This window comes from Elgaria multicarinata, chromosome 1, assembly GCF_023053635.1.
Source record: "Elgaria multicarinata webbii isolate HBS135686 ecotype San Diego chromosome 1, rElgMul1.1.pri, whole genome shotgun sequence".
Lineage (NCBI taxonomy): Eukaryota > Metazoa > Chordata > Lepidosauria > Squamata > Anguidae > Elgaria > Elgaria multicarinata.
In genome coordinates this window covers 70,308,337-70,322,214 of record NC_086171.1, presented here as the reverse complement: position 1 = coordinate 70,322,214, position 13,878 = coordinate 70,308,337, and the positions used below count along the sequence as shown (strand labels likewise).

At 39.3% G+C, this 13,878-nt stretch overlaps 1 protein-coding gene across 2 annotated transcripts in view; it reads left to right on the top strand.

The window, feature by feature from the left end:
• The window catches only part of MLH1 (mutL homolog 1), a 34,102-nt gene that overhangs the window by 8,749 nt on the left and 11,475 nt on the right, over nt 1-13,878 (top strand). For both annotated transcript variants that reach the window (XM_063130000.1, XM_063130006.1), the window contains exons 6-14: nt 169-260; nt 1,043-1,085; nt 2,215-2,303; nt 5,210-5,322; nt 7,124-7,217; nt 8,096-8,249; nt 10,222-10,565; nt 11,364-11,509; nt 13,452-13,560. In XM_063130000.1, the coding sequence (XP_062986070.1) occupies nt 169-260; nt 1,043-1,085; nt 2,215-2,303; nt 5,210-5,322; nt 7,124-7,217; nt 8,096-8,249; nt 10,222-10,565; nt 11,364-11,509; nt 13,452-13,560 (1,184 nt within the window). The remainder of the gene's footprint in view (nt 1-168; nt 261-1,042; nt 1,086-2,214; nt 2,304-5,209; nt 5,323-7,123; nt 7,218-8,095; nt 8,250-10,221; nt 10,566-11,363; nt 11,510-13,451; nt 13,561-13,878) is intronic.

Sequence of the window (13,878 nt, the reverse complement as noted above, 5' to 3'; positions counted from 1 at the left end):
CATGCACTCAGCACTGGGGAAGATCTGTTAAGTGGTGCAGGAGACCCATATGTGCTGGATATAGTTTATTTTACTACTGCCAGAACAAAGAGTATTGCAGAGTGATTCATGTTTTTGTTTGGATTTTTTAATATACTTTAAACTGCCTTTTTTTGGTTCCTTCTGCAGGTTGAGGATCTCTTTTACAATGTTGCCACTAGAAGAAAAGCTTTAAAAAACCCTAGTGAAGAATATGCAAAAATATTGGAAGTTGTTGGCAGGTATTTTTTTTTTCTTTAGAAAGGGTGAGGGAGCTCCAGCTTCTACTATCTGCATGCCCTTTTCATGTTAGTTTGGGACGTTTTTCTACTTCCAGCCAACAATGGCATCTTTGATGAATTAGAAACCTAAAACAGAAAGAGAAGTGCCTTCATGCTGATGTCAGTATACCAGCAAATACAGTTGGACCGTAGTTTTAGACTTGAGAAGTATCCCACTAAAGCCATAATATTTGTGTTATCTACCATTCACATGACAGTTAAGGAAGGACTCCAGAACTGTTTGTGTAAATCTTTGAAAGAGACACACAGAGAGTGGACTCATTCCATTGTACTTATCAGCAGGATGAGATTCTTCTGCTCCCAGGGTTATAAAGCCAACAAAAGTAAGCCAAGAAGGGCTTTGCCAAGATTGAAATGTGTTGTTTGGTACTTTTGTTGTGAGTCATATAGCTGAGAAGAAATGATTAAGCATTCCTCAGACTGTTCCTGCAGAGTTTTATTTTTTTTTACAAGAGCTTTATAGCTGCCACACATTTCCTTCTCTCCTGCCCCATTATTGTGTGCTGTGATGTTGTAATGTTCTCAGTTTGTTCACTCTACTTCATGGGCTGCTGCGGAGAGCCTTAAATCCAGTGTTGTGCAAGTGGACGTCCCTTTCCTCTCCTCTCTCCTGCAGCCATCTCTTTGTGGAAAGAAGTTCCCATATATTTTAGTAACGGTTTGTTCCGTGTGCACTTGAAAACCTGCCATTCACTATTTTACATATTGTGTTGTTTTTTCAGGTATTCCATTCACAACTCAGGCACTAGTTTTTCAGTTAAAAAGGTGAGTAAAAGCATTGCTGTTTCAATATTGGTAAAATAGAAGTTGCAGGCATTGGGTTGCTCAATACTATTATCTTAACTTCTAAATCATGCATAAGCTAGAGTAGATCCACGGTCTGGAAGTGTGTGCTTGAAAGAGGGGTGGGAGAATTCTACTGCATCCAAATATTTAATCTATTATAGGATATTTTAGTTTGTTAAACTAAAGTTATAACTTAAAAGCAACCTATAGTTTTAAATATAAAATCTAGAAGTTCAAATATTGTTGTGGTGATCACACAATTCCCCACCCCAACCCCCAGAAGTGGTCAGTTAAAATAAGGCTATTCTACTATGCAACATACCTGGGAGTATGTGCTACTGAATACAATGGATGATTTTGGTAGATTAATGGACATAAAACAAGCAACACACATGCACACTATTTACAAAACCTCCTTTTGCCTTGTTTTCCATTCCTATGTGCTATTCCAGGGTGTAAGGAACCTGGCGCCCTCCAGATATTTTGGAATACAATTTCCATAAACTCTGACCATTGGTCATTCTGGCTGGGTCTTATGGGAGTTGTAATTCAAAGCATTAGGAAGGCACCAGGTTGCCTACCCCTGTGCAATTCTTTGCCGGCAAGCATTTGTTTAGGACCAGACCTTAACAACTGCCAAATCATTGCAACAACAGTGCCTATGGAACTGAACTTGTATTCTGAGTCAGCCTAGGACAATTTGAATTTGTGCTGCCATACAGAGCACTGGCACCATCACCAGATGTAATTGGGCAGAGAAGAAATATGGCTGGCACTTGGGAGCAGTTCAGGTACCCCCAAGCAACTGGGCTAGCCAGGTCATCACAACCCTTTGTGCTTATTAGCTGCCACACTTAGACCTCATTGCTAGCTCATCTTCCCAGACAAAATGTAGTCTTTAGAGCCAAGGGACATACAAAATGACAGTGGAATATTGCTCTCTGGCAACACGAGAGGTGCTGTGTTCAACATGAAGCTAATTTTTTGATAGAAACAAATTATTTTGATAAATATGTGTAAGTTTCCATTCATTCTGCCACGTCTCCTGCTTAATTTTCTTTATATAATCAAAATTGGTAAATGGAAGGTTACTGTCTTTTACTCTTAGCAAGGTGATACAGTAGCAGATGTCAGAACACTGTTGAATGCTACAACTGTCGACAATATTCGGTCCATCTTTGGAAATGCTGTTAGCAGGTACAGTGATTATAAAATGCAGTATAACTTCTAAATTGTTTGAGATTAGTTTTAACAATACCACATAAAACAACTCTGATTAGGAGCACTGTCTTGTCATTATGTGCTGTGGAATGCAAGCAATTGTTGCAAATAAATTTAGTAGGCCGAGGAAAGCTTTATATTGAAACAGTACTGGAGCGCATGAAATTTTCAATTTATCTCCCAAAGAGGTTGTTCTGTCATTGGTCGTAATCTCAGCTGGATGGGGTTCTGGCCTAAGCATGTTGGTGTGGTGGGCAGGTTAGGCAAGAGTTCAGGTTCCAGTAAGGCAAAGTCCAAGTTCCAGGCAGCCCCTAGGACAGCTCCAGGAGAAGCTTATGTAGAAGATTCTTGATCGCCTCAAATGTTGCCTCAGCAACAGGGAAACCCAGACATCCTTAAACAGAACTAGAATTGTACTGGGTGCTGGCTCCACCTCCATTGAGAGAAGCTCCATTGACTCTGATGGCACAGATAAAACAGTGGTTCCACTGGAGCTTCTGGGCTGGAGCTTGAGGGCAGCAGTGTGTTCTGCTGGCAAAATGGACTCCCTTTGCACTGGAGCTTCTGGGCAGTGAGGATTTCTGGGACTGGTTCTGAGGTCATTCTTTCTCCCTCATTGATGCCTTCTCCAAATTGATGGCCTCATCCCCTGAAGGCCTTTCTCTTTTCTCAGGCATTTAGCAGCATATGATGAGTTTTCAATTGGTCCTGGGTTTGTCTTAGGGTTAGGGTTGATTGCTCAAAGTTGTTTTTAGATATGTGTTTTCTCTGTGTATACTGTCTGAGTGTTTTTATGTAAATGGTTTTAAACTTTGCATACTGGATTTTAAATATTTTTAGTCTTTGTAAACTGCCCAGAGAGTTTTGGTGTAGAAATGTAATTATTATTATTATTATTAATAGTAATATAATAACATAGAGAGTTAGACTCTGGGCTCATGACAATTTAAAAAAGATTAGGAAATAATTCTTATACTATTCCCAGCCCATGTTTCTGTGCATATTCTGTCCACTTCCATATGCATATCTGGAGGGGATAATGCAGCACATTATCTTTGAGGAATCTCTCCTCAGTTGTCTTTGCCAAAATGTCCTATACTAATTGTGACTTGTGCTTCTGTTTTCTTAACTTACCCATAAATGAATACAGATCTTTACATTCCCAATGCTGTTATGTTAATAATACAAAGAATGAGAGTGCTTTGACACAGGGAGGGGAAATGAAGGTGGGATAAACAGAACAAGAATATGTAATTCACTTATATGTCTGTACGCTTAGTTACAGAAGGGTATTGAGACCAGGGGATTGTGCAAAAAGCTTCACAGGAAATACAGCTTTTGCAAAGGGATTTGGAAGAAGTCAGAGAGGTGGCCTCAGGAAGGTGTTTGAAATAATCAAATGAGTATCTTAAACCACTGTATAAAGACAGTGTCTATTTAAAGCAGGACAGCCTGAACTCTCCTCATAGTGCCTAGTTATAGGAAGAATCTCCTTCCTATAACTGCATGGACAATGTAAAACAAACAAACAGAATGCCTTGCTGCCTGTACTCTAGGATTCCTGCCAGTATTGGCATAAAGGTCAGTGTGAGACTGTTTCTAAATTTAGAAATGGCAGTTATAGCTGTAGGTCTGAACAGTCAATGCTCATGCTATGCTAGTGGAAGCAGTTCTGAACAGAGGGCATTCCTTATCTAACGGAGGCTATACAGAATAGCTTGTTTGGTGCAGGCTTCTTTTCTGTGGGCTTGCAGAGCTGTAAATCTCCCTCCTTTTTTCTTATAAATCTCTAATATGTTGATGATCTGATGTTTGTTTCAGAAACATGAATGAAAGCATATAAATTTGTAATAAAAGCTAGTGTTAAATAAGTTCTAGGATATATTAGATATAGTTGTCCTAAAAAGGGAAAGATGCTGTTAATATACTTGTTCAATATTCCAGTCTGGTATTGGGTTGCCTTATCATCATTTTACTCTGTTTTTTAATTCTCTAAAGTTGGCTTATTCTTACAATCATCTAAACCATGGTTTACTATCCTGGTTTGTTTACTGTGGGTGGAATAACCCCTAGTTACTTGGGTTGATATATAATGGAGAGCTGTGCGTTTTTCTAAAGTAAAAACAGGTGCTTTTTCCTCAGGTGTACAGAATTGGAGGGGGGCATGCTGAGGCTAATGTGGGCTCACTGATCGTAACTTAAACTATGGTTTTTAGATCATCATCTGAATCAGGCCATGGAATGTGCCTCTCCAAAAACATAGTTGGGGCTTAGGTGGTGGATCTGATGAGTCCTGATAGCTTCACATGATGTAAATACATTACAGGAAAGGGAGAAAAGTAAGTCTAATTTACCAAGGTATGAGAAATGGCCACCTTTAAAGAGGCAACATCTATGAAGATGGCCTTGTTTTGTGAACAACGAAAATTAACTAATTCTGACATAGTGAGGTCTTGACCACTGTAACAAAGCAGTCTGTGTTAGTGTTTTGACAAATTATATTAGCAATCGATTTAGGGCACAGTCCTATGCATGTTTATACAGAAAACAGTCCAACTCCAGCATTCCCCAGCCAGCCATGCTAACTGGAGAATGCTGGGAGAGTATAAAGATGCCTAGGATTGCACCCTAAGGTACAGATGTGTGTGAAGATTTAATCCTATACACACACTTACGTATGCGTAAAGCCCATTGAAAACTGTGGATTTGTAAGATTTCACCTCAAATACTTCTGTTGCTCTTTGCTTTTTGTCACCATAAAATGCAAAAAAGAGGGGTGTTGAACTAATGCATGGATCTGAAGTTTAGCAAGTGTTGCTTGTGTCTAGAGAAGTGGTTTCTAAGAAGAAGGGGGAAATTAATTACTTTTTAAATGTTTCTAGAGAATTGATTGAAGTGAGCTGTGAAGACGCAACACTTGCTTTTAAAATGAAGGGTTATGTAACCAATGCAAACTATTCAGTGAAGAAATGCACCTTTTTGCTTTTTATTAATCGTAAGTACAGAAGTATGTATTTTCCTTTTGTGTATTATAAGACAGAATAATTTTTGGAGTCTTGATGAGATGTTGCACAACAGACGCTGAACAAGATCCTTTTCCTTAAATAGGGTATGGTAACTACTGTTGCCAATGAAGTACTATCATGACAAGGGGGAGGGGAAGGATTATTTCTCTGTCTGCAGGCTTGATTTCTGGATTTTGACTTCAAATTAATTTGTAATGAAGCATGTGAAATTTTGTTCTAAACTCCACATACATTTATTTATTTGATTTGTAACCCATCTTCCTACCAAGAAGATGGCACTCAAGCTGGCTTACAAGCATAGATAAATAAAAACTTGATTAAACTAGTAATAAAATCAATACATAATAAAAACAGTATCCAACCCAACAGACTCACTTGTAAACATATGTAATTCTGCTGTTTCCATGTATTACGAATATTGGTCAAGATGGCATCGTTACTTTCAGAAATAAAGCATATCATGCTTTGCAGAGCATGATATCCCTTCAGCAAAGGTGGCACAGCCCGATGGAGTTAGTATTGTCTCCTGATACTTCTTGCATTTTCTCTCTGGTCCCCTAAGAATGGGATATGCTGCCATCTGGAAGCACCCTAGCTCTCTTGGTCGGAATTTACAGTATTTGTCCAATGTATTCATTAAAAAATGAGATTAGCATAGAATCTTGGTACTTGAGAAACAGCCACCATGTTCAGGTGTAATGCTTCTGTTTACAGCTAACCACAGTTCAATGTTTTATTATAACTAATTAGGTCTTAACTGTGGTTTAGTCAGGAAACAAACCAGGATCATAAACTATAGTTGAAGATGGCTTATTTCAGTAAACCATAGATAAGCCTAACCACAGTTTGTTGGTTTGGACTTATTAATAGTTTAAATAGTTGCAAGTTAAAAGAGTAGGGGAGGAAGGGTGGAGCCTGAGACTTGTTCACATAACACTAAACCAAGTATTGCATCTAAATGAGACCATTATATAAGGGAGAAATAGGGAGCCACATTGCAACTAGGACCACTGCATTCAAGGGGTGGGAAGGAAATAGTGCCCCCCTGCCCAACCCTGAGCCCCTGCTTCTCCTAAACAAGTAGACCCTAGCAAAAATATCCCACCTCTTGAGGCTTCTGGTTGTGCATTCTGATATTGCCGGTATCTTGCTCTGATTGGAGAGAAGAAGCTAATCCATTCTTCACACTTTCACTTGATAATCCTTTTATACACACACTAGCTGCAGTGGAAGCTCTTAATCCAGCAAAAGTGATATGCATTTAAGCGTCATTGAAATAAATGGGCCTCATTTCCATCCTGGGTCAGACCAAAGGCTTATCTAGTCTAGCAGTCTGTTCCTACAGTGGCCAAACAGATGTCTCTCTGAAGCCCACCAGCAGGACATGGAGTTCAATAGCACCCTCCTACTTGTGTTCCTCAGCACTTGGTATTCTGAGGGGTACTGCATCTGATACGAGAGGTAATATATAACCAGCATAATTAGTAGCCACTAATACTTTATCCTATTGGTTTTTAAAATAAATAGATATGTATTTAGATCAGGGTGTTAATTGTGTTGAATCCAGCAGCCATGGCCATGCAAGAATGCTATCCAAGGACTATTGATGGAATTGTCTGTGTCACACACACACACACACACACACACACACACACACACACACATTTAATTTGCCAGTTGCTTATATGAATAAAAATTCATAATGTGTTATTGTAATGAAAGTAATGTAGACTGCTTCACTTGTCTCTGCTTTTATTTCCCCCTCAACAGATCGACTGGTTGAGTCAAGTGCTTTGCGAAAAGCAATAGAAACTGTATATGCTGCGTACTTACCTAAAAACACACATCCATTTTTATACATAAGGTAAAATAGCTTTACTGTTTAGTTTCAGGTGATCAGAAAGAAGAGAAAATGGTAGTTTTTTCTCTTTCTGATGATCCCAAGGAGGTTGTAGATATCCTAGTGATTGATATCACTAATGGGCTGGATGAGTACTAACAAACTGAAACTAAATCTGGGCAACACAGAAGTTCTTCAGACTGAAACGTCTCTTGCTGATTGGGATGTTCAATTTGTGTTGGAAGGGGTTGTACTTCCTTTGAAAACTCTGTATCACAGTTTGGGAGGTGTTTTTGGACCTGGCTTAGACCTGTTTTTTTCAGACCTCAGCTTTGGCTAGGAGCACTTCTGCAGAATGGTGTACCAGCTACTTCCCTTCTGATCCTGCTGTGGTGATCCATGCCTTAGTCTCCTCTCATTTGGATTATTGTAACATGCTCTATTATAACATGCCTTTGAAGGTCATTTGGAAACTTAGTTGGTTCAGAATGCTGCAGCTAAAACTTTTCAGCGGGGGGAGAACATAGTGTTCATATTACCCACCCCCGCCCCTTTGTAAACTGTACTGCATCCCTGTTTGTTTCCAAACACAATTCACAGTTCTGGTTTTGACCTAGAGAGCCCCAAATGGCTTGGAAATAGCTTGCCTGAAGGGCCTCCTTCCTCCATATAATCCTGCTTAAGAACTGAGATCTTCCACAGAGGTTTAGATATTTTGGCTGTTATGAGCTTTGTTTGCTGTTGCTTGTTTATATTATTTTACTGTTTTTGTGTGTGCACTGTGATCTTCTTGGGGAGAAAGAGCAAAATACACAGAGCATCTGTTACACCTACTCTGAAAGATCTGTTGCCAAGTATGTTACTGATTAACTTATACTTAATGTTCTAAAAATGTCTTGTAGCCTTGAAATAGCTCCTCAGAATGTAGATGTGAATGTGCATCCCACGAAGCATGAAGTTCATTTCCTTCACGAAGACAGCATCTTGGAGCGTGTACAGCAACACATAGAGAGCAAATTGTTGGGCTCAAACTCATCAAGGATGTATTTTACTCAGGTGAGTGGATTCTTTAGCAAAAAGCTTTCAGTCTCTGCTTATATTGTTGCTTATATGAATGAGTACTTTGCAATGAAGATTTGGAAATCTGTTGCTATAAATCCGTTACGTTTCTAGCTCTGCATATCCTTTAACATAGGCTAGCAGTGGTTTTCAAAATGTGTTGTGAGAATAGGCTAGTGCTCCACATGAACTGTAACCTCGAAATGTGGGCAAATGGACGTCCAGGCAAATGGACGTTGAAAGAATATCCTGATGGAAAACCACTGATGACAGAGTGAGTAATATTAAATTCGACTGAAAGGGTAATGAACATAAGCAGTATTAAGCATCCAGTTGTGACCCACCTTACCCTTGCAAATGGCACAAAGCCACTTTGTATGGGTTGGGTCTTCAACCAGAAAGCACTACTCTTGTGATGTAATGGTATTACTAGGCAAATATATGCCCACATTTGACTAAGCTGCCTACTTTGGGCACTCAACTGTGCATGTCACAATGTCTTTATGGGGTGTGGAAACTAAGACCACAAAGTAAGTCTTGCTGAAGATTCCCTCCTTCCATTCCCAACCACTTGCAGCCTGCAGATTTCATCTTGCTACTTACAGGTATAAAAAACCCACAAGTAAATGGGTGGAGATAAATGGATAAGATATAAAGGTTGCAATCTTCACATTCTGGAAGGTATTTGTTCAATAGGACGGTGGAACTATATCAAAATAAGATGTTTAAGGCCATAATGCTGTCAGTTGCATAAACATCATCTGTCATTCACGCTACACATTGCAAATAGTTCCAGAAAGTGCAATACCAAAAGATGTCTTCATATTTAGATATTAATAATTACATTCATATACATGAATACAGAAAATCAACATACAGGACAGCATGAATTTAAAACTGCTCAGTTTGTTTATTTCTATAGCCATCATACATAGATTGCTTATCTATATGTCAGCATGGAAAACAAATGACTTTAGCCTAGAAATATCCGGTTTTACTACATATAATTTTAACTTGTATTATAAGAAGCTTTAATGTACAAAATAAGATTACTTATAAAAATAGCTAAAGTCTTAAGGCTTATTTTGACACAATGGGATGGATCAGGATTTAGGGATATACAACTGGGCTGCAGAAGCAGATGTCCCCCAACCCCTCCTCCTCCTAGCAGCCATTCCCACCCCGTGAAGATACTGTACAGAGGGTCAGAGGAGCCTGCTGAATGGGGTGAGCTGTGGGGGGAGGGAGTGTCCAAAAATTGGGTGGAGGTAGCTTCTGTGAGTTTATGGTAGATCTTCAATCCAGTCCATTAAAATCAAACCAAAGGATCAGTAATGTAGCTATTTTAAAATAAGGTTTATTGGGGAAGGCCAGATCTGCCCCACAAATCAATTTGATCTGGTCCCTAATGGTGCTATCAAATTTAATCAAATTGTGTTCAGATTTGCCCACAATTTGTAAGCCAAAGAGAATTATTTTCATAAATAAGTGTGGGGGGGGGGGGATTTTTCATACTTTACTGTTGCAGTTCCTTGGGTCTCTGATTAATTCCTTGTGTTTTGAATGAAATAAGTCTGCAACATTTAATCAATTAACGTGTCTCCGGTTTTTTAAAAATATTTAAGTACTTAGATGGCAAGCACCATTTTAAGAGGTAGAATACATGTGCTTGTAACTTTCAAGTCTTTTTTAGTAGGTGGCACATATTTGGTAGTCTTTTTTGGTAGGTGGTCACTTGTAAATGGGAAGTTGTGGTGTTATGCTTTATTTGTAAGTCATTTCACATAGCTAAGTTATCATGTGATTGTTTGCAGCTCTGTAGTGTATCTGGCTTTGTGAATAGGCCCTGAGTCATGCTGTTCTGGCTGTGCCCAAGAATAAATCCCTCTCAAAAAGTTTTGGGGAGACATGTATACAGTTCCAATGACCCTGAATTGCTTCTCTTTTTTCATCCATTTCTTCAATAAAGACATTGCTACCAGGTGTTACTGCCTCTTCCACTGATGTTGTTAAATCAGCAAGTTCTTCATCTAGTCAAGGGGGAGACAAAGTTTATGCCCATCAGATGGTCCGTACTGATTCCCGGGATCAGAAACTGGACGCTTTTCTTCAGCCACTTAATAAATCCAGAACTTCTGGACCTCCTGAAGAGGCACCAGAGGACAAAAACAAGGAACAGAGTTGCAAGGGGACTGGACTACAAGATGTTGAGATGGAAGAATGCAATGATTTGAATTTAGGAGTGGAAGCTGTGGAAGCAGCAGAAAAGTTGGTGGAAAGCCAACCTATGTCTCTTGAAAATATACCTGCCAGGTAAGAGTGATCTCTGCAAAAATAATTTGTAAAACAGTCCAGAAAAACCAGTTACTGAAAAGGAGCAACAAAATAGAAGATTAAGGGCCAAAGGACTTCCTAAAAAGATAAAAAAAAGCTTTTCACCAATCAGCAGAAGGCCAGTAGTAAGGGGTGGGGGCAAATGGGCTTCTCCTGGGAGAAGCTCATACTGTTGAGAAGTATGTCACTTCCCTGTTCCATGCAAACAAACAGGGAAAGTTGAAACAGATGAGAGGGTCTTCCTTGATTACCTTAATGAATGGGCAGCTTAGTATTGGAGGAAGTATTCATTCAGATATTCTGTTCCCCAAAGCATAAAGGACTTTCAGGTCACTAACCACTGCTTTGAATTGGGCCCAGAAACGAACTTGGAAGTCAGTGTAAATGTTTCAACAAGGGAGTAACGATCTCCCAATATGCAACTTGTGTAACAATCTCACCACTACATTCTGAAAAAGACAGCCCCATGTAAAGCACATTGTAGAAGTCCAGATTTGATGTAACTAATGGCCCTGTCTGAAAGCTCCAAGAAGAGGCATATCTAGCACACCAGCCTAAAACTTGGGCAAAGGCACCCTTAGCCACAGCTACCTATGTTCACCACTCTGGAATCTGTGTTAGACAATTGAGCAGGATATACATATTGAAGATGATGATGATGGTGAAGATAATAATTATAATAATAATCTTAATTGAATTGCTGCTTATTTGTGAATTCATCACAGCACATATACATGGCTAGTAGAACAAATGCATTCTTTTTCATCTGACTTGCAGAAAGAGACAGCGAACAGATTGTGATGTGGAAATTAAAGAACATGCAAGACAGGAAATGACTGCTGCCTGCACTCCAAAAAGGAGAATTATTAACCTAACCAGTGTATTGACCCTTCAAGAGGAAATTAGTAACCAGGCACATGAAAGTAAGTTTATTACTTATCTGCCCTTACAGCTGTGTTTTTCCTGCTGCTTTGGGCCCTTTAAGTTAGTTTCATAAAGACAGTAAAACAAGTTTGCCACCGTATAGGAAAGGAATGGGTTTTTTTTTTGTTATTACATATTTCATCATAGCGCTGAGTTAAGATCACTTGTTAGGCTAAGGTATTTGGAAGGAGGTCAGAGTCAAAGGTATGCATGCCTACATATCGAACAGCAGGACTTAACATCCAGTCATCTCGTTTACCAAATTACTTAGAAGATCCTAAACTTGGTAATATGTTCCCATTTTTATTTTTCTGAATGCCTCATAAAGTATTAACTTGCATTCAAGGTTAATGGCCTGCAGAACATCAGCCTGGAAAAGCAACACTTTATTTATGTACTTTGGCTACAGATGTAGGAACAGAAATTTTGCTCTGAGCAACACAGAGAGTTGGGCTTGGAGGCTAGACTGCAGCATTGTGATGATGCTGGTTTAGAAACAACGGCCAGTGAAGTAGGCATTGATTGAGAGCACTATTGGCTGCTTTTTATGACCAGTTATGCAAGCAACGCCGAGGAGTCAAGCAGAATTCTGATCCCATTTCCACTAAATATTTATTTTGAAGGAAACAAAATAGCTCACAAATTCTTTATGCAGGTGGCTTTCTCTCAGCTTGTATTTTTCAGAGAAAACTTATTGTGTAATAGAAGTAGCTCAAGTTGAACTGGCATTCAGTTGCTCAGTTACATTTACATGTGGAAGTACCAGGAATCTATTATTCTCTCCTTCATTTTTGTCTCTTAGTCTGTTGGTGTTGGCTACTTGTATCATCTATATTCTGACAGCCAAGTCCAAAAAATCTGGACTTGTACCCACTATTAAATAATTAGAGGTTCATTTTAAAGCTTCTGTTGCAAAATTTGACATGGCCAGGTGGATAAACAGAACAGTTAAAATGGAGTTCTTGAATTTAAACGGTTCTTACTTCAAACCCAGTTACTTTGGCTGACCTGGTTTGTGGGTATGGGTGTTCCCCCCCCCCAGATTTGTGTGCAGAGTAGTAAGTATATTACTCTTAATAACCAAATGCTAACAATTCGAAGCAAGTAGGGCTATAGTGGTTTGAATAAAAAAAACAGCTTTGGTGTAACTGGTTTGTGAATTGCCAAAATATTTCTTGGAGAAGACACTGGGGTTGTTCAGACGATCAGCGGTGGAAATAAGCAGCAAATGGCATTTCGGAGGGTCTGCTGCTGGCCCCCCTGGCTCCTGCCGAGCCCCCCATCCCCTGGCAGGGGGAAAGGGGCACTGGAAATAAAAAAATGGCTCCAATCGTGATTGGACCAGGGATGGCAGACAAGATGGGTTCTGCCTTCAAGTCCCCTGGGATGCCGGGCAGAGCCAGCTAGAGGATTAAGAGGGAAACAACCAATGCACTGTGGGTGGAGCACACGATCGTCTGTTGGGTGCACAAGCCGCGCACTATGGGTTGTTCACAGAACAACCTACAGTGGGTTAGCATGTCATGCGAACACACCCAATGTGAAAAGTAAAATACAGCTGTTTTGGTATTCTATTGAAAATACAATGTTTCTTTTAAATCTTGGGAGTTCAGACTCTATACTTTTGGAAATTAGTGTAGGCAGGAGTGTGTGGGACTTGTGGAGAAAGTATAATCCAAGAAGTTTCATAGAGTGCATTCTAGTTTAACAAAAGTATGCACAGCATTTGCTGCTTTATGCTTTTCCAAATACTTTTTTTTCTGGAGTAGAAATAGAAAGAACTGCAGCATTAGGTTGAAATAGGGTTATTGGAAATGGAATAGCAGTTGAAATTTGAAGTCTGTGGTGCTTTAGTATTGTTAATGAAGCTATTGAGTTCTTGAAGGGAGAAATGTTATTGATTCTGTGTATTGTGCTAAAAACAGGTAGTTTCTGTTTCAGGTCTTCAGGAGATGCTACGTGATCATTCCTTTGTTGGATGTGTTAGTCCTCAGTGGGCATTGGTGCAATACCAGACAAAACTATATCTTCTCAATACTACAAAACTCAGGTAACAGTCTGTTTATTGTAAATTATTGTGGAATTTTATTATATTCAGCAGTATATAAGTGTCACAAACAAATAAATGAAATGAATAAACATTGTTTTTGTCAAAACAAAACAAAACTGAGCAGATTCAGTAACTTGAGGTAGGAAGAAAATAATAAATATAAGAGCTACATTATTCCAAGTCAAGTGTTGTGCGTAGGAATGTATGAGAAATTCGTTTCAGTTCATTTCTGACTCAAATTTGACCAGTTCACACTTTCCAGACCGAACGCGGACTTTGATGCAATCTACAGTGGAAGTCTGTACTTTTCCGAGCTTG